Source organism: Varanus komodoensis, unplaced genomic scaffold, assembly GCF_004798865.1.
Source record: "Varanus komodoensis strain SLA01 unplaced genomic scaffold, ASM479886v1 scaffold57, whole genome shotgun sequence".
Lineage (NCBI taxonomy): Eukaryota > Metazoa > Chordata > Lepidosauria > Squamata > Varanidae > Varanus > Varanus komodoensis.
In genome coordinates this window covers 2777258-2803658 of record NW_025336182.1, presented here as the reverse complement: position 1 = coordinate 2803658, position 26401 = coordinate 2777258, and the positions used below count along the sequence as shown (strand labels likewise).

At 60.7% G+C, this 26401-nt stretch overlaps 1 protein-coding gene across 2 annotated transcripts; it reads right to left on the bottom strand.

Moving 5' to 3' along the window:
* Positions 1-5741: 5741 nt before the first annotated feature.
* Positions 5742-26212, bottom strand: VPS45 (vacuolar protein sorting 45 homolog). Of its 2 annotated transcripts, XR_006416560.1 has the most exons (16): positions 25874-26212; positions 24771-24905; positions 23420-23480; positions 21682-21761; positions 20870-20938; positions 20472-20609; positions 19649-19759; positions 19089-19223; positions 18368-18481; positions 17675-17842; positions 17205-17363; positions 16334-16441; positions 15671-15792; positions 10230-10361; positions 7016-7118; positions 6157-6226 (listed from the first exon to the last, which is right to left on the bottom strand). XR_006416560.1 is itself a non-coding variant. In XM_044449234.1 (15 exons), exons 1-15 carry the CDS (start codon positions 25964-25966, stop codon positions 6133-6135), a joined length of 1719 nt encoding a protein of 572 aa, XP_044305169.1. In that variant the 5' UTR covers positions 25967-26211; the 3' UTR covers positions 5742-6132. The 2 variants fall into 2 exon arrangements, 1 of the variants encoding a protein (XP_044305169.1); XM_044449234.1 differs by lacking the exon at positions 7016-7118 and having other exon boundaries at positions 5742-6226; positions 25874-26211.
* Positions 26213-26401: the final 189 nt, after the last annotated feature.

The window sequence follows — 26401 nt, the reverse complement described above, 5'->3', positions numbered from 1 at the left end:
GGGGGGGGGGGCTCCTTCGCAACCATCTGCAAGCTAAAGAATGCGAGGGAAGGAGGGGGCAGAGAGACAAAAGCGCTCCCTGCGCAACAACCGCCCACAGCCGCGGAGCGCGCAGCGGAGAGGGGCGGGGAGGGGAGGGGAGAAGACGCGGGGAGGGGAGAAGACGCGGGGCGGGGGGGCCCTTCCTGCCGGCCAAACCTTTTTAACTGCGGAGCTCAAGGCGAAGGGTGGGCTTTCATAGCATTAAAAGTTACCTCACATTTGTGGTTCAATTCAGTTCCCACTGGAACAGCAAAACCGCGTGAAGCTCTGGGGAGGCACATTTGGGTCTGGGCCACAAGAGCCCCCCCCCCCCCCCGCTCTGGGGTGCAGGCACTGCCCCTCTCGGCAGCTTGAGGAAAGCAACTGTGAATGGCCTTGGCCCGCCAGCCTCTCCCGGCGCCTTTGCTGTGACTCCCACAGGCCCGCCAGCGCCAAAGCACTGCAGGATGCAGAAATTCAGCGCCAGAGAAGTGGTGGAATTCGCCTCCAGGGCCTTCACTCCGGAGGCGAAACAAGGCCTTAAGCCTCAAAAGTTTACTCGATTTCTGGAGTGCACCCTCTGGGGAAATGTTCAGTTCTCATTTGCAGAAGGCAGCAAGCATTTCTGCGACTCTCAGTCATTGCCACCTGGGCAAGCTTCTAGCTCTCACTGTCGCAAAGGCTAGCTGGAGCAACCTTCAAGCAACGGGGAGCCTCTGAATAGGCCTTCGCTTGAGGGCAAACCCGGCTGTGCAAAGTGAGAGAAGTGACACGTAAATGCTTGGCTTGCATGGTGCGGCGATTGATGTGGCCAGTGGCCTTCAGGCAAGCATGTCTGTGCAGCCACCGCTCCCCCCAAGCCCTTTCCTGTGTAGTTCGGGTGGGAGCCCATCCTCCAGAGCAGGGGATGCCAAAGGACTGGTTCCTGCGGAGTCATTCGACTGACTTCTCCCTGCTTCTGAGCAACGCAGTGGTAAAGCCCCACCTGAAAAACTTGCATAGTTGTGGGTTTCTTCCCTTTTCTGAGACTTTCGACTTGCATTTATTGCATGCGTGTGGAGTTTAGCATGCCTGCTCTGGCCAATATGGCTCATCGCATTTAGTGGACACAAACACTTTTCAAAAGAAAAGGCCAAGGGCCTTCTTCAAGCTGTTTCTTGAGCCTTTAGCATAACCCTTCTGAGTGCATCCAGCCCAGATCAGAGTGAGCGTCCGACAAGGCCCCCCCGGCTGGGAGGCTTCAGATGTTCCCGAGAGCCTAGGAAACTACTGGCAAGAACTCGGCACCAAATAGTTCCTGCACCAGTGGTGACCCACGCACAGAACCGTCAAGAAGAAAAACAGGAGCGGACAAGTTTCGTACCATCCCCGATGGTGGAAGATGAAAGACATGGGGTGGGGGAGAGAGTCAAGAAAGGGGGAAGCAAGGAAATATTTGAAATATTCAGGATGCACAAGAAAGGGGGGGAAATGGCTTCCACAGTGGGCTGGAAGCTCGCCCCTTTGGTCAAGGTTGCCGAATCTCTTCTGGGGCCAGATCCTGCTTTGGAGAAGCTCCTGGAAGCCGCAGTCCCAGGGCGGGCAGGACCCGAGGCCCCAAAGCCTCCAGTGCTGCAGGAAAAGCTCCGTCCCAGGCCTCTGAGGCTCACTAGGGGCATCGCCACCCTTCAGAGTAGAGAAGAATCTGCACAAAAGCCACTGGTGGTTTGGGGAAGGGGATGAGGCAGGGCCACCGGGTAGCCCTGGGGTTGGTCTTGAGGCGGCACCCCACCCCGAAGCACGGGCTTCCAGCCCAGCTCAAGCCAAGGGAAGCCTCGCAAGGGGGGAAACAAGCGCAAAGTTCCCACGTCCCTGGAGGTTGCAGCCAAGAAGGTGTCTTGGACCCTTTTGCAATGAGCACACCAGAAATGCCCCCGGGAGGCTCTGTGGGCGGCTGGGCTTGGGTGCTCCAGCAGCAGGGGCAACGGGGCCCAATTCTGGTGGACCTGGCAGGCCCCTGCCAGCCGGATGCAGTTTGCCTCCCGTAAGTCACACATCGCTTGGGAGGAGAAGCCTCTTGCAGCCAGCACAGGGGGCGTGTGGCCGATTTCGGGGGTTTACCACCTGGCTTTGAATGTCAGCAGGCATTTATCGTTATCATCCGCAGGCTTTGCAGACCTCGAGGACTAGAAGCCTGCCCGGTTTTCCCTCTGAGAAAATGGAGATTCTGAGCATTCCTTCCAGGCTTCCGTGGAATAGATCAAGCCCTCATGGCCGGGACTTTTGGCAACAGCAAAAGGCTCGCTGCTGCGTGGGGGCAGGCTGGACTGGCAGCCTTGGAATGGCCATTCCCGGCCTCTCTGAGCGGGTCGGAACAACAGGCAGAGACCCTGCGTTCAAAGTAACAACTGCTGCTCCCATTCTGTTACACAAAGGACACCGAGGTGGCTCCTTGCTAAATCAGGAAGGCTAGGAAGGGACCAGATGAAGAAAGATATCTCGGGGGAGGGAAGAGGGGGAGTGAAAGAAGAGAGAAGTTCTCCCACTGAAGAAACAATGCCCCCCCCCCGTCGCCCCGTCCTCCATCCTGGAACATCCCATTCACACCGTGTTGCAGTTCCGCTCGCCTGCTATGCTGCTCTAGCAGGTGCCCGTCGGCAACCAAAATAGCTCCCACACAGCCGAGCCAGAGAAGAGCGGCTGGTGCGCAGGGGAAGCTGCTCTCCTTGCCGGCCACGTCTGCCTTCTCGCTCCGGCTTTCTCTCACGGGGCGTTCGCGCACATGCACCCCGAGCGAGGGCCGAAGGCGGGGACCACTGACGCGACACCGCTTCCAAAATGAAGAGGGCTTTAATGGGGGCACTCGGATTCTGCTCCCCGTGCCTCCCCCAACCTTTTGCCACGCTCGTCTGGAAAGTTTTGGCCGAGGTGGAATGTCAGCCTTTTCAAAGCAGAGAGATCTAACACAAGATGTTCCGGAAGGGTCTTCTCGGGGGCTTTGGGGGGTTGAAAGATAGCCTCCTTTCACACCGCACACTTTCTGGGCAGCCTGCACCGATCCGGTGCCCTCCAGATGTTTGGAGCGGCTGGTGGTTGGAGATCCAGTCAACGCTACCTTAGGCCAACAGCCATAGGCTGGGGGTGAACAGGAAGGGCACTCGCTCGCTAATCTGATCCATGCTCTGCCCCTTCTGCCAAGGAAAATGGCGCTCACAGTGGACATGGGGGCATCCAGCACCACACCGCAGTCCAGGGGGGCTCCCAGTTCTGCTCTTTCCTCCATTTCCTTCCACTGTGTCTGTCTCACCACAGGAGAAAACAGAACTTCAGCCTCCTGCAACCAACAAAAGCTGAGAGAGGCGTCAAGCACAGGAACTGTAGTCAAAGAAGGAGGTTTTCCCTTAACCCCCCTTCTGCTAGTCTGCTTCCTCCGTGTCTGTTCACTTCATCTTTTGGGTTCCAGTAAACAAATCTATTTCTTGCACATGGAGGAAAAAATTAAATTACTGGAAGGGATTGCAAGCTGGTTAATTTGATCTGACCCGCTAATTCCCCAATGCGAAATTCTGATTACTGCTTAGGTATACTTCTCCACTCATCAGTCTGAAACCTAACTCTGTCCGAATGTCCAAGCTGCAGCTAGGAAAAGAATAACAGACTTCCTCTGGCAGATTCAATTCAGTGCCTTCCTGTAAGCTTCTGGCCTTCTGGCCTTCATGAAATGCCCTTTAAGAAGAAGCCCTCCATTCCCAACCACTGACCGGCCGACCAGCAAAGGGCTTCTTCCGCAAGGCCTCCGCAGGGCCCACAGCCAGGGAAGCGATGTCAAAACCGGCCGGGACCATTTTCGCCACTGCCTGCCTTCATCGTGCAGTTTGCCAAAGAATTTTCCGGCCTGCCCTGTGACAGACCGCCCACCCGCCCACAGCTTTCGCCTTTCAGCAGGGCCCTCCCACATGCCGTTCCTTCTTCTTCCTGCCCTGGAGATGCAGAGACGCCCCCACAGGAGCCAAGCCACATGGCACAACTGTCCGGGGTGGGGGGGGGGGAGTGCCAGAATAATCCCCATGCAATTTCATTATGCGCAGAGGACTTTGCAATCCCCCCTTTGCGTAATCCCCACAACGGGGAGGGGGCACCGGAGCCGAGGGGAGCAGGGCTGCAAGAAGCGAGCCGGGGGCCGTGCCGGGCAGCCTCCACCCGCCGGGCCCCCGCCGGCAGTCGGGTCTGGATCGCCTTCCTATGCCAGGCCTGAGGGTGGCAGAAACGGGCCATCCACCCTCCCCGGAGGAAAGTGCCCATGGGGGGGCCTGCGCGAATTGCCCAAGGGGGCGCCTCCGGGGGCGGGTGGCAGTGGGGTGGCACGGGGCGTTGAGCGAGCTTGCTTGGCACAGCCCTGCCCTTGGCGTGCGCATTGCCAGAGCGAGAGAGCGCGAGTTGCGTGAACCGATCCGCACCGCATCTACACACGCGCACGAAATGCATGAGCACAAAAAGAGAAATGGCAACTAGCGGTGAACTGGAGATGGAATCGATCCTGCCGGCGGAGACGTCAGGCCAGGGGAGCCGTGTCCCTGCCGGTCCCTCTGCGGCCCAGGCGCCACCTGCGGCCAGGGAGCCTCCTGGCCCTGAGCTGCGCTGTCCCCTCGCAGGTCTTTCGCGTGGAACTGGACTGCCCCCTCAACGGAGGCCAGATTCCAGCAACAGGCCAGCGCCTGCCAGCTCGTCCAACAGGGCCATCCGTGGCAGCACAGGACACCCGGCCACGCTGAGGCGGGCATCCCGGTGAGGTGCAGCACGGCAGCCTGGCCACCCAGGACACCTGAACGCCCGCGGTCAGAGCGAGGGAACGCTGCCAGCAGGGGCGGCCTCCCCAGACGAAAGCAGGGGGGGGGCCGTGGAGCCAGGGGCTCAGCTGAGGCGGGCGTGGAGGGGGCCAGCTTCTGGACTTGCTCTGCCCGAGCTGGGATGGTCCACGCGCCGCTCTCTCCAGGCGCTGCGGGGAACTCTGGCTCTGCCTCCAAGGGCCCTAGTGTAATACGAAGTAAAGCTGCGTTTGCTCACTGCCGCTCACTGCCCAGCGCCTTGGCTATCGGGCAGGACAAAAACGAAACGAAATAATGCACATAGAATAAAAGCTATTAAAATGTAGGACCCGGCTCACAGACCCAAGAGGAATGGCCGGGCAAAGTTAGGGTGCATGAGGAGCAAGCTAATGCAAGCAGAAGCAACCGGGCAGGCACCGATGGCCCCGAGAACTCTGCCCGTGCCTGTTGTGGGCATGAGGCGCCCTCGCGGCACCTGCGGTGGCGAGAGCACAGCCAAGGTGCAGAAAACACCCACATACACCCACACACACAGGGGGTGGGGAGGGCACTCTGTTTCAGGCGTCTCCTGGGAAGACTCAAGGCTCGGGCACGGGGTGGGCAATTCGAGGGCTCCGGGCACCCCCCCCCCCCCGCCTGGGCCTCTTCGCAGGTTGCTCTCCCGCCCCCAGGGGCTCCAACCAAAACGGCCCTCGGAAACCAGCGACGGCTGCTCTGCTGCCCCGGGATCCCTGCCCGGTGCTGGGAGGCCACGCGGCCCGGCAGTGGGGCGTCGCGCTGGGGACCCTTCAGGGCGAGGGAGCTGCCGGAGGGGCTCGTGTCGCCCGTGGGCCGCCCACCCCGGGATCCAGCGCGCTCAGCACCAGCCACTCGTCACGCTAGTTCCGCGCCTCCAGTAACGACAAAGACGCTGCCTGCCTGCCACGAGCTCACGCGGCTCTTTTATTGGGATACTGGAATGCACGTGGCTTTCCTGCCAAGGAAGGGGACCGACTGGACGGGGTGGCGGCAGGCCAGAAGCAGACCTGGAGACGGAGCCGGTGGGACAACCCCGAGGAAGAGAACGGCCGGGCGTCACGTGGGCTGAAGGAAAAGGATGAGGCGGGTGTCCTTCTTTTCAAAGTCTCAGTCGGGGCTGGTAAATATGGCTTCAGAGACCCCTCTGCTCACTCCTCGTTCGGTGACACAGAAGCTGCCCCTTGGTCCTCCACGCGGCTCCGAGCTTCCACGTGTTGGCGACGACGTGCCTTGGGGGGGGGGGCCCACGTCGCCCAAGTGGCCAGGGGGACGTGCCGGGGACACGCGCTCAGTTCAGCCGCCGGGCCACCGGCCTCGCTGCGCCCTGGGAGCTCTCCACGCTCCGTCCGCGGAACCCGGCAGCAGAAACCTCTTCGAGGAAGCTGAGGAAGAGAGACACTTGTGGTGGGGGGGGCTGCCTCCCCCCTAGGGGGCAGCCACAGCGTTTGACCCACCACCGACTCTGGCAGGGGAAGGGGCAGTCCAGCACCAGGAAGGGGTGCCTGGACGGACAGGACCAGGTTTAGTCTTCTCCTTTCCATGGTGCTCCCAGCCAAGGCTCTCCCGGGAGCTCCAAGCAGCACACCAGTTCACGCAGGCGCCACACCACCGTCCCCAGCAGGCGTGGCTGCTGTCCGTTCCGGGGCCCCCGTGGCCCGGCCACCTCGCCCACGCTGCCCTTGTCGGCACCGGGGCCTCCCACCGGACAGCGCTGCTCCTGCCGTGGGACGAGACGATCCTTGCAACTCGCGTCTGGAGCGTCTGCTCCAACCGCCTCGCCCTTTCCCGAAAGCAGACGGGCACGGCACGGCACAGCGGAGGGAGGCCCCGGGCTCTGCTGTATTGGCGCGGCGGCCGGCAGGATCCTGAGCACGTCCCACATGGATTTAAATAAACCTCGCCACACGGAGCGGCATGTTTTCTGGGACTGCCCGGGGAGGGACGAAATATTGGGCCATCAGCCCTGTGGGTCACCAGTGGAAACAGGATCGCCAGGGTAGCTGGTTAAGTCCCTGGAGATGCTGCAGGGATTGAACCCACCTCCCACAAAGCAGGAGCTCCCTGTCAGGCTATGGCTCCCCCACTGAAAACAGCAAAGACACCAGTCCTCATGGTGCGGAATAAAGCATCAGAAACATTAAACATGGCTGAGGAAGGAGGAAAAAGAATACCTCTCATGCTATCCTCCCCTTGAAAACAACAAGCAGCTCCCCAGGAGAGCCAATCCTCCATTAATACTCCATCGTATCGGGTTTGTTACCACCACACATTATCCTACAGAAAGAACCAGATGGGGTTTCTCTAGAAGTGGGTTTATTATTTCTGTTTAGCAGCTGGTTCCACCACTGCCAGATGTAGCAAGATGAACTTAATCCTCGGTGGGGGGCTGGACTCATGAGAAAAATAACTTCATTAAGCAGGGGATTGAGCGGGGAGGGGGCCGAGCTTTCAGCAACCGGCCCCCACCGGACCAGGGACCAGCAGGCCCTGGTTCTGCTCGTGGATGCTGGGGAGCGGCCGGATGCCCGCCTGTTTCGGAAGCTCCCAGAGGTGGGGGGAGCGCAAGTTCGAGCCCGGGTGGCACAGCGCTTGGGCCGGTCCTCGCACGGAGGCCGACCTCCCTCCAGCACTCCGAGCAGCCAGGAAGACGCCCCAGCCGCTCCAGCCATGTTGGTCCCCGGACCCCTGCACCCCATGGGGCCAGCCCTCTGCACACTCCGACTTCAAAGGGGCACTCAAAGCGCCGACTTCAAAGTGCCGTGAGCTGCAGGCCTCCCTGCCGCTTCTGCCTTCCCTACCTGCCCCCAGACACACGGGCCATTCCAGAAATTCAACAGCTGGAAACGGGACCCCGTGTCAGGTCGCTGCCCCAGCAAAGGGCACTGCTGCGTCCCCCCCCCCCCCCGCGGCAGCTTGAGCAAGCAGGGGAAGCCCCACTGGGGCAAGAGGGGGGAAGGGGAGGAGGGAAGCCAAGGCCGATCTGTTTGCTTTCACCCCCAGCATGGGAAGCTGCCGCAAAGAGGGGCTGGGGAACGGCGGCCAGTGAGTGGGCATCTTGCACAGGAAACGTTTTAGAAGAACGGGCCTCGTGCACCCCGCAGCAGCTTGCAAATATGGGTGCCAAGCAGGTGACAAATCCCAGAGCCAAGAGCTGAGACCGTCAACCGCCCTCCCTTGGAGAGGAAGCGCAAAGAGGGTGGCGGCGCCTCTTGCTCGCAAGCAGCACCGATTCACCCAAGTGGGGCTGAAGGCCAGCCGCGCGGGCCAGTAGCAGGGGCAGCACGTGCTCTTCCCCCCCCCCCCCCACCCGGGGAAGACGGTGGGGGGGGGGGGGGTGCTGCCAGCCTCTTTAAAATCCACCCTCCCACGGGGGGAGGAGGGCTGCAGGGCTAAAGCAATGTATTTTATTCAATGTATTGTATTCAATGTATTTTATCATGTTGTAAGCCGCCCCGAGGTTTCGGCAAGGGGCGGCATAGAAATGTTTAATAATAATAATAATAATAATAATAATAATAATAATAATAATAATAATAATAAAGCGAGAGACGCGCCCGCCGCGAGACCGAAGAGGCGGCGGAAGCCGAGGGGTGCCCCAGACCGGTTGCTCCCTCCTGGACCCCCAGGCAAGGGCCACGAGCCACTCCGGCCTGCACCGCCCAGTGCCCCGGCAGCTTTGCAGCCGCCCTGACAACTACAGCAGGCCCCACGGCGCTGAGGGCCCCTTCCAAGCACGGCCAAGTCCGCACCCGACCCACAGGGCCCCGCGTACGGCAGAGCTGCCTCGTTCCTATCCCAGCTGCAGCAGCGCTCGCCGGAGTCGCCTCCACGCCTGCATCAGGGTCCAGATATGGCCCGAGCCCCCTCAGATATGGCCAGAGCCCTCTTGTCGTGACGTGCCGCCCTGGCTCCCCGCCGTATCCCGGCCGGTCCTCCCGAGGGAGCAGCAGCTGCCGGGGCAGGACCCAAACCCACTCCTGGACTGGGCAGCCTCGGCCACTGCAGCGGACCCGGCTGCATCGACGCAGGATCCCCACGGATGCGTCGGGGCTGAATGAGCTCTGGGGCTGCATGGAGAGGCAGCTCGGCAGACAGCGGAGCACATGGCAGAGAGAGAAAGCTGCACTGGAACCTGAGCTAATTTCACCGGGATTTGGTGAAGATGTGGGTTAATACAGACTTGGCTCCGTAACCCACTTCCAGGGCGTCCCTCCAGCCCGGCATCCAAGGAAGGGGCAGCGCCACTGTTTGCCCATCCGGCTTTCCGGGCAGAAAACGGGCCCCGGGTCACCCCCGTGCGGCACACCAGGAGCCAGAGGCCGACCCGGCTCATCTCTCCGGAGCACAAGGAGAGGGAAGGGGTGCAGCCGGGGGCTCTGCGAGCTGAAGGGCCATGTCCCGGCCCTGGCGTGCCCAGGCAGGGCCGGGACAAGCCCACCTGGCACCTTGGAGGTCGCTCGGTGCCCGCCGGTCCCAAGGGGAAAACTCTCCTTGTCCCCCCCACATCCCACCACAAAGCGCTCGCCCACCCATCCTCCCCAGCGCACCTTGGCTGGGAGCTCATCAGGCAGTGAAGCGGTAACCAGAGACCCCTCCCGCTGGCTGCCTTCAGGAAACACGAACAGGAGGCTGGGGGCAATCAGCCATTCCAACAGCCGGGGGGCTGTGCTCCCGTCGCAGGGTGGGAGGAGGGAGCTCCGGGACCCTCGCTGGCAGAAACGCAGCAAGCGGGCACGGAAGCGGTTTGCTTCCACGCACGCCTCTGGAGAGCTCTCCTGCGTGCTTTCTCCAGAGGTGCCCTGAGATGAACTGCCGCCAAGTGCTTATTTTTAGAAGGCGGGAATCGCGCCTCCGTGCATCCAAAGCAGTTGGGAGATTTTGGGGCCCGGCACTCCGGCAAGGGGGCTCCCCCGCGACATGATCCTCACACGCGGCCCAGGTGTGGCTTCACCTCTGAGAGCGAGCGAGGCGAGGGGTGGCTCAGCTCTCGCCTCAGCTGCCAATGCGCTCGGCAGCCCCGCAAACAGCAGCTCCTCTGGGCAGGGCGCAGACCACGCACACGCCACCCCGGGACACAGGGCAGCCCCTCCGTGATGCTGCCACCCGACTGCCCAGGCTGGAAGGGCTGCTGGAGCGGCGCCTGCCAGTGCAAAGAGCGTCTCGGAGCCGGCCCTCTGTGATCCAACCGCTGACCCTGCCCCGGCCTCGGGGTCCCTGTGGGGGTAAGGCCGGTGGCTCGCAGGCGGGAATCGGCGCTCTGCTGCAGGCCCCCGGGCAGAGTCCCCGGCCGGGCCTCCCTCGGCCTCGTGGGTCTGCGCCAGTGGTGGGCCGGGCGGGCCGCGGAGGGCCAAGACCGCCCGGGGTGGGCCACAACACCCAGCTTACCTCCTCGTGTTGTGGATAATGGTCCCACCCAGCACGATCCGGACGCCGGGGGTGGTCCGGTTCAGGTTGTAAACCGTCAGCGCCTCCTCATAGGTCGCCCCTCCGATTATGAACACGATGATGTCCTGTGGCCTGCGAGAAACAGGGAGGCGGTTGGGGGGCCGAGGGGGACCCACGGGGGCCAGCAGCTGCGCGAACCGGGCCTCGCCTCAGCTGCTCCCGGAGGAGTGTCCGGAAAGGGCATTCCACACTCCACTCCGCCCTCCCGATCCCGTTCTCCTCGTGTGCCCTCCCCGACGCCTGTAAGCCGGCAGACAGATGGGCGCGTGTCCCTCTGGGAGCCTCGCCCTTCGACGACCACGCAAGAACGCCTCGGTGCAGGCAGAGCGAGTCAGCTTGGCATATCACCGCGCAAGCCTCTGCGTCCACAGGGACCGTGCATCTGCGCTTGCCGATTGAGGCCCGGCGAGGCGAACGGACAAGGCCCAGCCGACGCTTGGGAGTCCCCGTGGCTTCTTGGCACGGCCAAGAAGGCTGGCAGCTCAAGTCCAGAATGTCCAAGGGGCCCTGAGGCTCACGGGATGCCTCTCCTCGTGCACTTGCCTCTTGGGGGTGGCAAGACCACTCTGGACCAGTCCAGTCACTGGGGGACCAGCGGAGCCGGCTGGCCTGCACAGGGCCTGCCCCGTCCGGGCCACTCGCTCCCACTCTGCACGGTGCTGGCCGGGCAGAGGACCGTGCCGCTGCTCCCGCACAAGCCAACAACAAAGCATGGGCCTCTCCCAGCAGCCTGTGGCGGGAAAGCTCCGAGACCCTCAGCGCGGCAGCCCTTGCCGCAGCCCTGCTCGCCCGGGCGCCCGACTGGCTCGGCTCAGGGCCCGCTCCACCGGACAGCAAGGAATCGGCTTGAGGAGAGGAGAGGAGAGGAGAGGAGAGGAGAGGAGAGGAGAGGAGAGGAGAGGAGAGGAGAGGAGAGGAGCGTCCTGCCGCCCGCCCTCCACCTTCATGCCGCATCTGCTCCTCCCGCATGCGCACGTGCCATCGCCTGTTGCTAGGCTGTGCCATTGCTGGGAACGGCTTCCAGCCGCCCCGGTGCTGCGAGGAAGAGACCATGGCTTTGCTGGCCACACAAATGCCCCCCCAGAATAGGAAGTGGGGCAGGACTGAGCCCTGCAGGCCACTGCGCAGAGTGGGCGGCAGCAGCGGGAGGCCAGGCCGAGTGCACGGGGGCTCCCTCCATGTGTGTGCGGGGGCACTTCGCCCCGAAGCCAGCCCAGGGAAGACACAGGGACGGCACTGCGCCCCCACCGTGTGACTGCGCCTCCTCCTCCTCCTCCTCCTCGCCTCCTGTGGCTTCGTGCTCCCATCCAAAGCCCAGTCAGGAGCAACATGTGAAATCGACTCATCACGCAACTTTTTAAGGATTCAGCAGGATATATTTAGCAACCACACAAAGTCACACGGGGCCTGAGCAGTTTGCCAGCGCAACACGATTTGCACACTGTGAGTCACACGGATTGTCTGTGGCCGGGCTGGGGGGGAGCAGGAAGGGGCTCCCTGCTGGAGCGGCAGCCTCGCTCCTCGGAGGGGCACACTCAGGGAGTGGCGGCGGGGTGGGGGCGAGAGCGGCCAAACGGCTGGCACACAAGAGGCAGAACGTGCCCGGCAGGCCTCTGCCCCACCCCGGCGGTCCTTCCTGCCCCTCCCGGGACTGGGGACGCCCTCCCTTGACGGGCAGCAGGTGCAGGAGTGACTCATCGGGCACGGCAAAGCCCCCCGCCCCCCGACTCCGGAGCCGCGGCTGCTCCTGGACCGAAGACGGGGAAGAGTGGGTGTCTAGCGCTGCTCTGGAAGCTGGGGGAGGAAACGCCTGTCAGCTGCTTGGATCCCCAGAGCTGACTCCGATGACAAAGACGCCGGCAAAAGCGGGCTTCAAAAAGAAGACGCAGGCGAGCCGCTCGTGGAGGGATCCAGAGACTGCGCATGAACGCCCCCCGAGGCACTCGCGCCCAGTGCTATGGCACCCCCCACCAAAACAAAGATCTTGCCGCAAACGCACACGCCCCGAAGTGGAGGAAGCACGCAGAGGCAGTTGTGGCTAAATGCCATGCAAATGCTTACAGAGCAGAACCGAAGTCGCCTCACTTTTCGTCGCTCCAGACTCTGCTCCGGGTTAGCAATGTCTGGACAAGCTTTACCCTGCAGTTTAGGCTGTAGGAACTGAGAAACCCCCAACTTCTCAGCTCTTAGAAAGGCTGGGCTTTTCAAGCGCTCTTCCTCACTCTGTGCTGCCCCTGCCTTGTAAACAACAAAAACATTTCGCTAAACAGGCAAAGAGAGGGAGACTGAAATTGCTCTCCAGCTTGCATAATGTATACACGTTGCGGAAACTGGCTTATGATGGGGACTTTGTTATGGGGGAACTGCAAAAGGGTTTGGATCGACCCATCCGTCCAGCCACCCACACACGCCCTTCTGAAACGTAAGAGCATCAGGAGAGCTGCAAGCAGGACATGGGGTGCGGTGGCACCCTCCTGCCCAGGCCACACAGCAACCAGCGTGCACAAGCATTTTGCCCATATCCTGGAGGCAGCAGTCATGGGGACTAGCAGCATGCATGGCCTTTCCTGCACGAAATGGCCCAGGGCCCTCTTAAGGCTTGCCTGCCCCGGGGCCATGGCTCCATCTCGTGGAATGGGCTTCCCTCTTAAATAATGCGCGAGGGGAGCGCAGTCTCCCCGGATTTGTCTAGAATCCCCCACCCACCAGCTTCACAGCACGGCCCCTCTGGATGCTCCCATTCTGGGAGAGAGATCAAAATGTCCCCCTTGCCACTTTCTGCACACGAGGTTCAATGTGGGGCGCCCCCCCCCATTTGCCTTTTCCCAAAGTCTGGCAACCCCAGTTCTTGCAACCGTTCCTCACCAGGGAGTGACCCAAGCCCTGGATCGTTTCTGCTGCGCTTTCCGGCCCTTTTCCACACCTACCGTGTCTTTTTGCATGCACCAATCAGAACTGCATACGGTATTCTCAGCAGGGCCTTCCATTTGTGCAGGGGCAGAATAACGCAGCCAGTTTCCTGCTCAGAGACTCCCCTAATTATGCAGCAGAAGGCCAGAGAGAAGAAGCGCCTCCTGGTCCGAAAGGGGAGGGAAACGGCAACGGTTCCTCCCTCAAAACCTCCCGAGCAGCTATTACATTCCCAGCTCCTCACATTAGAGAAGAAACTTAGAATCCTTCCGAAAAGGCATCCCCAACATGATGCGTGTGATGGGAGTTGTAGTTGCAGAGAAGCAGAGAGGAGCAACTGCAGAAAGTTAAGTGCACACCCACAGCTGTCAATTCGATGCAGGCCCCCCACCCTGGCTTGCTTCTCCCCTGAGCTGCAGCCTGAATAATGCAGCAACGGCCACGTGTGCTGGGAAGGGAAGGCTTTGTGTTGCCAGAGTTTGCTTTCTGACTCGGGAGGAAGAAGGTGGCCTTCAAGGCAGCCAGCTCAGAGCAGAAAAGGGACTTCTCCCACTTGGGAGAGTCAGATTGGGCGTGCGGGCAAGGATTTGATCTGGAGGGGAAGGAAAAGCTCCTGGTCTGAGGCTGTGTGCTGTGCACGGCTCTGGGGACAGCCCTGCCCTCATCCGGACGGCCGGGACCTTCCCCCGCAGGCCTGAAGCCTCGACAAGCGATTCTGCCTCTTGTGAGCACAGACCTCCCTTTCTGCAGGCTCAGAGCTCGAGCCCCGGGGCTGCGGTGACCCCACACGATCAGGATGGCCCTGGTGACAGCGAGCTCTTTCTTGAAAGGTTTTATCAGATGCATCGCTCTTCTGTACAGCAGAAGAGAAAAGGAGCAGAGCTCAGCTGTTCCTGAGCCGCTGGGGAAAGGAAAGGGCCTCGCTTTCCCGCTTGCCCACCGTGACCCCTTCCCTGACACCCTCCTTGGACGAGAAACTTCCCAGCCACGAGGTCCTGCTGGTTTCAACGCCATCACAACCATCGCACCACTTTTCCCAACCTGGCTTCTTGCCAACGTGCTGCACTCCGACTCCCATTATGCCCAGCCAGCACAGTCATTCGCCATGCCGGCTGAGGATGATGGGAGTTGTAGCATGCTGCGCCAGAAGGAAGAAGGGTTGGTGAAGCCCGCCCTTTCACTCCGGATGCCTGCCAGCGAGAAGAGCACATCTCAGCGCTTTTACATAACTTCCAGAACTCGATCGATGCTCCGTGACTGCACCCGGGTAAGCAGCCACCGCCGTGAAGGGCACCCTCTGCCTGCGGAAAGCGCACTGCCGGAACGCTCCAAAAGCACTGCAGGGAACGAACGCACGCACGCGCGGGAGATTCAGCCCAGCCGGGGGATCAGCTCTTCGATCTTAAAGTCCCGCAATTCAGCAAGGCGGGGGGGGGGGTGTTCTGAGGCTGCCACGAGCGGAGGAGGCCGCCCGACCGACTGCAGGTGGACTGCTGCAGACAGTCCAGGCAGCTCTGGCGACGGGGCGGTGCAGAAATGAAGTAAACTAATCGGAGGTTTTCTGGCGGGCAGCACAGCATAGCACCACAAACACAACAGGCACGCCTGGATCCGATAGAGGGTAGAGCTCAATGGGAACCTAACACTTAGATGGCACACAAGCCACCACATGACAGCCTCACCGCTTCCTGACCCTGCCGCACACGATTCTGCTATGTTGGGGAAGCCGCTTGGGGTGGATGGGAAAAGCACCCCGAAGGCTGCACAGCCGAACCACGAGGCCTCGTGCTGCAGCGCTGTCTGGCAAGCCAGCCAAGGGCTGCGATGACTCACTGTCTGAGACGCAGCGGGCAGCTTTCCCTCCAGACTCCGCTCTGAATGAAGGCAGATCATCCCAGCTCCTACGCAGAACGGTTGCTCGCCGGCCACATGGGGCACGGGCAGGGCAGAGGAAGGGCAGGACCGCAAGTCCCTGGAGCGGCGCCAGGCCCATTCTGGAGCGCCTGGGATGGGGCACGGTCTTGGCGCAGGGAAGGCCAAAGGGCTGAGTGCAGAATACCAGAGCTGCGAGCACGTTATGCCGGAAAACTCCGGCTGCGGGTGACTGACCCACAGAGGCACTGCAAAGCTTTAGCTGGGGGGCTAGCAGATGCCATGAAGCCGCAGAAGGGGCAGCAGCTGGGAAGGGGACACGGTCCCCTGGGAATGAGCCCGCAGGTGGCCAACTCCAGCCCCAGCACTGAGGCCAAACAGCCATGCTGGGGGGGGCACCATGAAGCGCTCCCCGCCCACAGGCTCACTGCTCCTGCTGTCTCCTCCCTGCACCCCTGGAACTCCCCACACCCAGCCAGATCCGCTCACCGGAAGGCGCACCATCTGGGCAGCCCAAAGGCCAGAGGGGCCCCCGCTGCTGCGCACAGCACAGGCCCCCCTTCCCCGCCAGTGACCGAGCCCCGCCGCGTCGCCACTACCTGTCCCGGAGGATGCTGGGCCCCAGGTAGGGATACTGGCTGTCCTTCAGCTTGCCCTTGACGAGCAGGTCCAGGGTCTCGTGCAGCAAAGGCTGGTGCTGCGTGTAGACGTTCTCGACCCCCTGCGTAAGAAGCGCGAGAGAACCCAGTCGCTACCGCGGGGCTGCGGCCGTGGAACCCCCCATGGAATTGCATCCCTCAGTCCCACGGGGATTTAGGGGCTGCCCGGATCGTGCCAAACCCGCTCCAGGCTGCCGGCATCTTGTTCTGTGGCCTGCTCATGGAAGGAGCCTTTTTTTAAAACGAGAATTATGCAGTAACAGCATAATTAAGCTAGAATTAATAATAATTCTAGAATTAGGCAGAATCGGCAGTAACCAACGCACATCTGTGCATTTATACAAGCATCAGTAGCCCTTGCCTGCTCTTACACAGATGCACTGACTTGCATCATTAACGTGGATTAAAATCAATCAAATTCACACAAGTTCCCCATAAAAGGGGGAAAAGTTCTGCAAGACCACGGAACCCACGTGACATAGAACACAGGTTCACAGCAGAACTGCCGGCTGGATTCCAAAAAAGCCAAGCCGATCAGAACCCGGGGCAGGGCAGCCCATCATGGCAGCCGTCCATGCCAGCAAGGGGACCCCCCGCGGTTACCTTCAGGCCTTTGAGGAACTGCTTGGTGATGGCCACAGCATCCTTGGAACTGAAGAGGTCGCTCCCGCGAACCCGTTTTCCTCCGTACTCCACGACAGCAGGAACCAGCTGTTTGGACAAGCCAGAGCAGAGCCCAGTGGCTCAGTCCGGGGACTCACAGTCCTCGCTGCACTTGCCTGGGAGACGTTCCCGCACCTGTGCAGGACCATGCGGTCCATGGAGCCATGACTGGCAGGGGTCAGGCCAGCACCTGGCTGCACAGATGTCCCGCAGCAGCTCCTCCCCCCCGGGGCCTTTCCACCAGGCTCAAGAGCTTTGCATACAGGAAGCGGTCAGTTATCGACACACATGCCCCTGAAGCAGGCAGACCGGAGTGCTTGAATTCGCAGCAGCAACGTTCTTTTGAACATAAACAGAGGAATGCCCTCCCATCGGCTTTTCTCCGAAGGCAAAGTTTTCTTTTCCCCACAGAAGGGGGGCACTGGGCCCCAGGCACACGGGGACACAGCGCTGGGACTGTTGCTCCTCGGGATTCCCCGTCCCTTCGGAGCTTGCCCGCAGCCCTCCTCGTGGCCGGGGAGGACTTCCCCTCAAACCCAACGGAGGCTTAGGGGGGCTCCGTCTTGGGTGGCCCTTGAGAGGAGGCTGGCTAGAGCTGGCAGAATGACGCTCCCCGACACGGGGAATGTCAGCGGGGCCCGCAGCGGGATCTGGATCCAGCCAGCTGCCCCTTTTGGGAAACCCCACGCAGGGCACAGGGACCAGAACACAGCAGGCACACTTGGCCTCTCCCTGTGGGGCCGCAGAGGAGTCTGCGTGACGAGCGCCTGCTCTCTGCAAGGGGCCGCCCCCCGGGGGGCCCTGCACCCACCTTGCGGTGCCTTTCCGACACCCCTCGGGACTTCAGGTCCGCCATGAGGCCCTGCAGGCTGTTGCTGCTGTGCCGCTCGTAGTGAAGCGCGTACAGCATCACCAGCCGGACGGCGTCGAGCTCCGTCACTTTGGGGTTCTGCAGCAGCCGCCGGACGTTCTGAGGGGAGACGGTGGGGGAGTCACCCAGGGCCACTGGCAGCGCCTGCCCCGTGCACACCAGAGATGACACTGCCTCTGGCCTTCACACAACCACAGAACAGAGACTTTGAGCGATGGGACGGCATAGAAAAACCCCCGGGATGAAGTCCGTCCATCCGTCCATCCCAGAGCAACTCCTCCCTTCCTTCTGCCTCTGACTCAGCGATGTGAGAATTGGGACACCGAAGTAAAACTGCATTTCGGCCATGCCGCCGCTACGTCAGCGGCCACGCTTCTCCCCAGCAGGAACTCGGGGGGGGGGGCACCTGCCTGCAGAGCGCTGGAGTGGTCGTTCTGGCAAGCCAGCTCCTGCTCAACCTCCGACACCTCCAGCAGGTTCCTCTCGCTCACCAGCCGCGAAAGCTCGCCCACGACCGTCACGTGCTTGGAGACCGTGCCAGACATCTTCTTGAACTGCGGGTAGTTCTCCACAAAGGCCTGAGAGAGCAGGAAATGTTCGCCTTGCGGGGCAGAGGAAGAGCAAGAGGGCGGCCCAGAACAGGGCAAAGCGCTCTGGACTGGGCAGATCCGCTGCTCCAGCCAGTCCAGTCTGAGCTACAGGAGAGACGTCAAAGGCCTGCCCAACAGTTGGATTCCCCTTGGAGACCCACTCGGAGCAAAGGAGGAAGGGGCACGGCCCAGAGGTCCCAGCACTCAGCCTGACTTTAGCTCTGTGCTTTTATGCCAGCACTGAAGCTGCACCACCCAGGACACCACAAACGCTCTGGCTGCGGAAAGGGAGAGAGGCCCGGAGGCCTCCTGGGGAACCTGGGGCACAAGCCCCGGCCAGATGTCCACACCTGTCTGCAAGGACAGCACTTTCTCTGGCACGGCAGGGACTGTACCACAGAGCGACAGCCTCCCGATGCTTCTAGCACAGCTAAATGCCAGGGCTGCCCAGCCCCGCTGCACAGCCAAGCCAGGGCGGGAAGGTGGACTTGGGAACCTGCCCCCCATCATTACCTTCATGTCTGCAATCGACTCCAGCCTCTGCTGCTCTTTGGGTTTCTTCCGCTGGAAGTCTTCCATGAGGTTTTTGATGTTGCTGCCAATTTCCGCAAAGTTCAGATACATGTTCTGGGGAGGAGCCAAAAGGGCGGTTTGAAAAGAAAGCAGCCATTCTGAGACCCACAGTTCTCAGCACGTCGGGGGGGGGGGGGAGCTTTGTGCTCACAACTTCTTGCTCAAATTTCCAAATGCCCCCAAATCTTGAACACCCTCTGATGTAGGTGGCTGGGCAGTCTGAAGGGCCCTTGTCGAGACCCCCTCTGGGCCCCTCCCTTGGGGGGCCTTCTCCTCCCTGCCATGGCTACCAGCCACCCCTGCTCCTCCCCAGCCTCCCCCCTACCAGCCACCAAACACCAGCCCAGCCTAGGTCTAATACATGCTCCAACCAGAGGGTACCCTCCAGATGATTTAAACTACAACTTCCATCGGCCTCAACCAACATGGTGGCAGTTGCTGTCCAGAATATCTGGAGGGTACTCAGCCCGCCTAGCCTGGGATGAGCTCCTGCGAGAGATCCTGACGGGAAGCTGAACAGCTGCAATGCTGACACATCAGCTGAAAAACTTTGCCGTGGGCTTGCAGGGGCAAGGGCAGGAGGAGAAGCCCGCAGCAGAGTCGGCACCCGGGGACCGCTGCCAGAAAGACCCCGCCGGCACGCTGCCGTCCGAACACTTACATTGGCGTAGAACTCGTCGTTCTCGGCCGACAGAACCACCTCCCGGAGGTCCTTGCTGATGCCTGGGACTCGGGAGAGGTCAATCCGGTTGTTATGGACGCCAAGCAGCTCGTGGACCATGGCCTGGTACGTCCACTGTGCGGGGGGGAAGGACATGGTCAGGGGGAAAGACTATCGGCGGCCCCCAGTCCGGAAGGCAGCACTCTTATTCATGGACTGGTGGCCCTGGAATGCCTTCCTAGAGCACGGCTCTGCAGCACCTTCTGACAAAGAGCGATACAAACACCAGCCGTATCAGTGCAAAACACACAAACCTCGAGACCAGAAGCAAGACGGAACACGCCAAAGGAAGCCCACAGCAGCCCCAGATTAAGCACACTGAAGTTCAGCAGAGGGGCCCGGACAGCCCGGCAGAGGAAGGGCACTCCATTGTTTTGGACGGCTGTTTGCACCCCTCCCAGCCAGCAGGGCCAACGGTTCAGGCAGCGAGAGCTGCGGCCCGGAATCGCCCAAGGCCCTGCCCAGCCCTTCGGGGAGCAGCCCAGGCAGGAGAGGCCCACCTGGTTCAGGAGCGGCGTGATGGCGTCATCAGAGCGGTCCAGCAGCAGCAGCAGTGGCGGGACTTCGGTCCTCCGGAAGTCGAACAGCTCATACTCCTTGGTGATCACTTGCTGTTGGCCGGGAAAAAGGAAGAGCGGGAAGCGCCACCTGCACCTCTGGCTTTCTTCTGCCCTGCCCTGCCCTGCCCCAGCCAGCCCTGCTCGAAGGGCAACCCTGTGCTGGATCCGACCCAAGGGTCACCCAGTCCAGACGCTTCCAGGAACCCCACTAACTGGGCACAGGGAACCTTCCCTGCCGCTTTCTGGAAGATGGAGTGGCTCTGTTCTCGAGCATCGTGGCTTTTGGGGCTATCGGGCGAGTCCTGCTGGCTCAGTTCCCAAAGGAAGGCAGGGAAGCAGCCGTGCCCCTTGTTCTGGCCCTCTCGCTGCCCTCAGCCCCCAGAGGGCCTGATCCCCCTCGCCAGCCTCCCAAGGAGGCAGCCCTTCCCCTGCATTTCATGCATTAATTCCGCACCGCCTGGTTCTGTAGCACACGTGTGGAGAGGGGAGAAAGGAATTCGGAGCTACCTTGCAGGGGTGGCGTTTGCCACATTCAGAAAATGTACATGGATCTTCTTGAGAAACAGGTTTTGCACTAGGGGGAAGGAGAACCCATGCAGGACTATGCTACCCATAATCCCCAATCAGGTTTGCTGGGGTCGATGGGGGTCACAGTTTCAGATTCACCCCTCCTGACTGAGAACAGGGCCGCACGGGTGCCAGATGCTTTTCTGGGAATTCTGTGGCTGAGGAGGCCGTTCGAGCCCAGAGGGCAGCTTCGCACCTTGATGCATTCTGCGAGCCGCTTGGCCAAGTCCGAGGAAAGCTGGTAGCGGATCATGGGGCACTTCTTCAAGGACAGGAGCAAGGCGGTCAGCCCCTGGGTGGTCCGGGAGAGCTGCGCAGGGTCCCAGCTGCGGCCCTAGAAAAAGGAATGCCCAGGAATGCTTGGGGCAATTTCCACGAGGCTGCAGCGACCCAAGGGGCAAAGGCAGCAGGAAGCTGCTGCGGGCAGGAGGCCCCCGTCCTCCCCGCTTGCAGAGGCTCCGGGGGCGGGGGTCCTCCGCAGCTCCAGCCTCCAGCCAAGCCCTCGATCCTTCCGCCCAGCAGGCCACGGGAGGCTGCCCGCTGTGCCCATGGAGGAAGAGGCGATGAAGGTATCGGGTTCGGCAAAATGCGCACCTGGCAGCAGACTGGGATGTTGAAAGAAAACACATGTGGATTCGCAGCGATGTAGTCCCCATAGAATTCCTGCCAAAGAGAGGCGAAACGGGGCCCAGCGTCACACCAAGGCTCGCACAGCCATCTGTCCTGGCAGGCCCCGGACCGGCCTCGGGGACAAAGGCAGCCAGGGGCCAACTGGTGCACCAGTAAAAGGTGGAAACGCCACCCCTCGGTTGCCACGGTTCGTCCCCGCAAGCAGCGTGGCGCCCGTCATCTGGGGAACGGGGGGAGCCGGGGGGCTTGCAGAGAGCTGCAGTCCTGGCGCGGCGCTGCGACTCCCGGGCTGGGGTGGCGAGGGCAGCGGCCAGCCCACACCACCGCCCTGCTGGGGCACCGCCACTGGAAGCAGGGTGGCGCGGAGCATGCGCAAGCAGCGGCCTGGACACCCGAAAGACCCCAAGGCTTGCCAGGGACACGGAGTTGCCCCGACCGGTCATCAAGGGTGGGGCACAGGCACGGCAGAGCTGAGAACCTTCGCTCCCTCTTGCCGAACACCGCAGGCCTGAGGCAGGGCAGGAAAGCGGAGGGGAGGCCCAGGGCAGAGGGACGCAAGCGCTCTTCCCCTGGCCCCACCAGACGACGGGGCTCGCCCTCCATCCTGCGATGGAGGGGCGCCCGCGCAGGCAGCTCCGGAAGGGGCGAGATGCACCCACAGAGGCGGTGGCCGCTTCGGAACGGTGCTGCCAGGTCCCAAAGTGGGCTGCTGGGGCAGCAGGCACGCAGCTTCTCTTCCAGAAGGCCACCAGAGCGGTTCTTCGGGGCAAACCTACCTGAACTTCGGCGACCACTTCCTGCTCGTCCGCTTCTGCCAGTGACTTGACGTCGCTCTTGCTGATCACGTTGCTAAAATCTAAAAGGAAGCCAAGGATGAGGCGCTCAGGTGCGCAGCGCAACGAGGGGACCTTCTGGCTTTGCAGTTCAGAAAAGAGCGACAGTGATGCCAAGAACTGCACCTGGAGGCAAGACGGGGGCTGCCCGGGGGGCAGGGAGCAAGGAGGGGCTGGTCCGGTGCTTTGTGACACTTTGGGCCAAACTGAGGGTTTCCCATTTTAAAATAAAGTTGGGAAATTAGAATGAGAGCAAGGCCACTCCATACAGACAAATAAACGTTTTAATAACATTTAAGATAATAACATCTTTGTCAATGTAAAGGCAATGGGGGAAGAATCTGTTGTGCCCCCTGCAGCATCTTCATACTGTTAGCAATCATAGTCTTTCTTAAAACAAAAAGCAAAAATCAAGTTTCTAGCACTTATGATATAGAGGCTTCAGAGAATGCTGACCATGCTCAGGAAAACTGAGTTTTGGAAGCTCTGCTGAACTACCTCTGCAATAGGACACATGACCCTGGAATGGCTCCTCAGGGGGACTTCAGGAAAAATGGGGTGCTGGACTGCAGGGGATGGGAACAGCTCTCTGCCATCCAGAGACGCGAACAGGAGCTATGCTGGGTGAACGGGCCAACTCCACAAGTGGGCCCACGCTTGATCCTGCCCCTCCCTACTGCTGCAGCCTTCCCAGTGCAGAGAAGGTCCGGGCCCCATCAGCCAACAGGTCTTTCTCCTTGCAAAGAGCGATTTCCGCTCGCTGCACAGGGGCAGCCGGCTGAGCCGGCGGCACATCTCAAACAAGCAGCATCCTCCTCTGCTGGCGCACTGGCTTAGGCTGCGCATGACACCTAGAGGGCGGACAGCATGGACTCGCCTCGTCCCCATGGAGCCGAGGGCTGCCCGCTGATGCTTCCCAGTAATAATCTTCAAATATTTAGTCACCGAGAGATGCGTGTCCTGCCTTATGCTCAGAGGGAGAGTTGAAGCGGCTAACCAAAGCCAGTTGGAAATACCATGAAAAACAAGAAAGCATTACATTTCAGGACTGCAGGGGTGGGAAGGCACAGACTGGAACAGGCAACAGGAAGCTGGAACATCAAGGACACAAAACCCCGCAGTCAAGCTAGCTTACTTCCAAATGGCCTCCGAAAGTAGCAGAAATCTAAAATAGTGGTGGCACGCAATGTCCATGAAAGTAATGAGACTAGTTTTAATTTACCTTAAAAATAATTTTGTCTTTAAAAGCAAGAGCAGTTTATTACTGAGCATGTTTTTCCCACAATATTAGTCAAGACACTTCACTGCGAAGCAAAACAACAACAGTTCCAAACAAGCCTCTTTGCCTTTGGTGAGTCAGTTAATCTACTCTTCTCTCAATCTGGAACCAAAATTTATTTTCTGCTTGGAGCATGTGATACCTCTGCAGACTTCGATCTGCGCTGGCCAGAGGATGACACAGAATCTCCAATTCTCAGTCCAGAGTCCTCCAGATGTGCTGTACTACACCTTTCATCATCCCCAGCCAGCATGTTGGGGAATCCCGACAGTCATCCTCATAATCAATAGAAAAAACTGAAGCAGACGTGCACTGAGGAACGTGAGAGAGGAAAAACACACATGCCACGAGCTCACCGCAAACACGGGGGCACAAAGGCGTGGGAAGACCAAACATACTTACAAATAAAGTAGGTGCTGTATTTAGGCCTCCGCAGCTCTTGAATGAGGTATTCCACGTTTTCCTAGACAAGTGAAGAAACCATGTTCAGATCACAAACTGAGCCCCAGACCAGACAGGAAAAGCAAAGATGCCTTTGGACCAGGGCCTTTAGGGTCACTTATGAGGCAGGGGTTGTGGGGAGATAGCACTACGGCGATTTGGCAGCCAAGGAATCAGAATTAGGAACTTCCACGGGGAACCTACTGCAATTATTACTACTGCTACCTTATTATGATCTGATATGATCTGATCTGATCTGGCCAGGGCAACTTCTTCTTCCTTCTCTTTTCTCCTCCTATATTCTTTATTTACTTATTTTATACTGTTAATTTTAATTTTATATTATTATGTTTGTATCTCAGTGTATTTTTTGTATTTTTGTATTTAGTGGTAATTTATTATGTTCTATTGTATTTCAATGTATTTTATTGTGTTGTAAGCCGCCCCGAGGCTTCGGCAAGGGGCGGCATAGAAATGTTATAATGATGATGATGATGATGATGATGATGTTGCATTTATGCCCCACCTTTTCTGGTGAGCAACCCAAGGGGTGTGTATGGTCACTCCATACACTCCATTTTACTCCTCACTCCATTTTATCCTCGCCACCCACAGCAACCCTGTGAGGTAGGCTAGCCTGAGAGTAAGCCAGTGGCCCAAAGTCTCCCAGTGGTCTGCATGGCCAAGCGGAGCCTGCAGCCTGCACCTGGCAGGTCCCCAGCCCAGACCTGAGGAAGCCCCCCTCTATTCAGAAACATGAGGACTAGAGTTTCTGTTTTTAGGGAGAGCACCGGCCGTATGCGCAGAAGGCCCTGGGAGGGCCTGCCTGGAGCCCTGGCCAACCGCACTGGGCCTGACGGAGCAAGGCTGGCCAGGCAAGGCTGCCCACAGGAGGCCCCCAGCACCCTCGCCGGCTCCCCGCTGCACTCTTCACACACTTCACAACTTGGATCCCCCTCCCTTCACATCAGCGTCAGGAAAGCTAACAAATAACAAAAATAGCTGCGATCAACATCAGTAACAAAGACGCAGCTATCAGTTGAGCACACAAGCAAGACACCGAGAGGGACACTAAATGCCTCCGGTTTGGCCTTTGGGGTCGCCAAACACAGGAGAGCAGAAAGTTCTCGCCATGCCCACCTGGGGGCAGAGCACCCGCATGGGGGGCCACGGGGAGGGCTCCCCTGCGGCCCAGGGCTTAACCTCAGGCAGGGGGCCCGTTTGCATGGGAGGATCGTCTGGGGGCATCCCCTTCGGTGGGTGACGCGTCCGGAGGGCCCCAGCTCCGGGGAGGCTGGGCAGTGCGACTCGCCTTGGTGGGCCGCAGGAAGCAGATGGCCTTCAGGTGCTTCATGGTCTCCCGGCTGGTCGAGTCGATGCGCTCGAAGAGGTAGACCTCCTTCTGCAGGATCTCAGACTGTGAGTACACCATGCTCACGATGCCGGTCTGCGGGGGGAGAGGCAGAGCACGGCCCGCTCAGGTGACGCTCGCAGGGGGACGCGCGGTTAAGGCAGGGAGGGCTCTGCCATTTCCACCGAGTGCGCAGGTGGGCAACTGGCCCAGCACCCCAGGTGTTCTGGCCCACCACTCCCATCATCCCTCACCACTGGCTGATTGAGCTGCAGCTTAAAACGTCTGGACTAAAGCACAACACACCCCAGCTCAGCTCAGGTGATGTTCCATCCTCCCTCTTGGGATTCTGCAAACACTGCGAGTTGATACCACGCTATTATTTGCATGAAGTCCCTGCCACGGAACATGTCTACCGAGCCAAGGAACAGCTCTGGGATGCGTGAGCCAATAACTGAGGCAGTACTTTTGAGCATGGACAGAGTGCACATCTCTCTGTAGAGAAACTGCAGCTTGTCCCCAGACATCTGGAAGTTAAGGGTGCTGCCACCATGATTTACATGCCCATGGTATGCTGACAGCACCTACAGTAAACAAGTAGCACAGATAAGACAGCCCCTGAGCATGCACAGAGTGCATTTACGCTACCAATTTCCCTTTACCAAGCACAGCTGTGTGGGGAGGCGGGGTGGGGCGGTGTCGGACGGTTACAAAAAGGAAGCAGCCGGCAGAGAAAGCGGCCAGCTTTCGGAGGGTCTCCCTTCCCCGACAGCGCCGGCCCTGAGCGCGGGGCACCCGAGAGCGCCCTTCGCCCCAGCTGCGCGGAACGCGGCGCCGCGCTCCCACGGGGGCCCCGCAGATCCCAGGCTGACGCCCCCCCCCCGCGCCGCTCTCCGGGGAAGGGGCGAGGCACCCGCGGGGCGCCCGGGGGCCCGGGCCCGAGCGCCTGGCGGCGGCCGGTCTCTGGGCTCGGGGGCGCCGCTCGGCGATGCTGGCCGCCCGCTGCGGCCGAAAGCGGGGGCCCCGGGCCGGGGGGCGGCCGCGCGCCTCTTCAGGGGGCTCACCGTCTCTTTGTCCATCAGCAGGACTTTCATGCCAGCCCCGGTGTCCTCGATCATCTTGGAGATGTACTGCTTGACAGCCAGCACCACGTTCATGTCTCGGCGTCTGCCGGCGCGCTCGCCCTCGGCGCCCTTCGCGTGCAGCGCGGTGCAGCCGGCCGAGCGGCGCAGGGAGAAGGCACCCGGACGCTGCGGCGCCGAGTCCAGCCGGGGGCCCCGTCTCGCCTCGCCTTCCCTTCCCCAGGAAGCCTGCGCGCCCCACTTCCCTCCTGCTCGCTTTCCGCGGCCCTGGGAGCTGTAGTTCGGCCGCGCACGGGCTGAAACTACGCTTCCCAGAACCCTCCGAGGGCGCTTCGCCCGGCTGCTCGCCCGAGCGCGCTCCCGGCGCGGGCGCGGCAGCCCCGTTTGCTCGCGGCCGGCGGGCTCGGGCAGCCGGCGGGGGCCCACGGGCCGCAGCGCCCCGATTCGCTCCTCCTGGCCGGCCGGGAGCGGGCGATGCCGGCGGCTGGGGACTCCGCCCCGCTCGCAGGA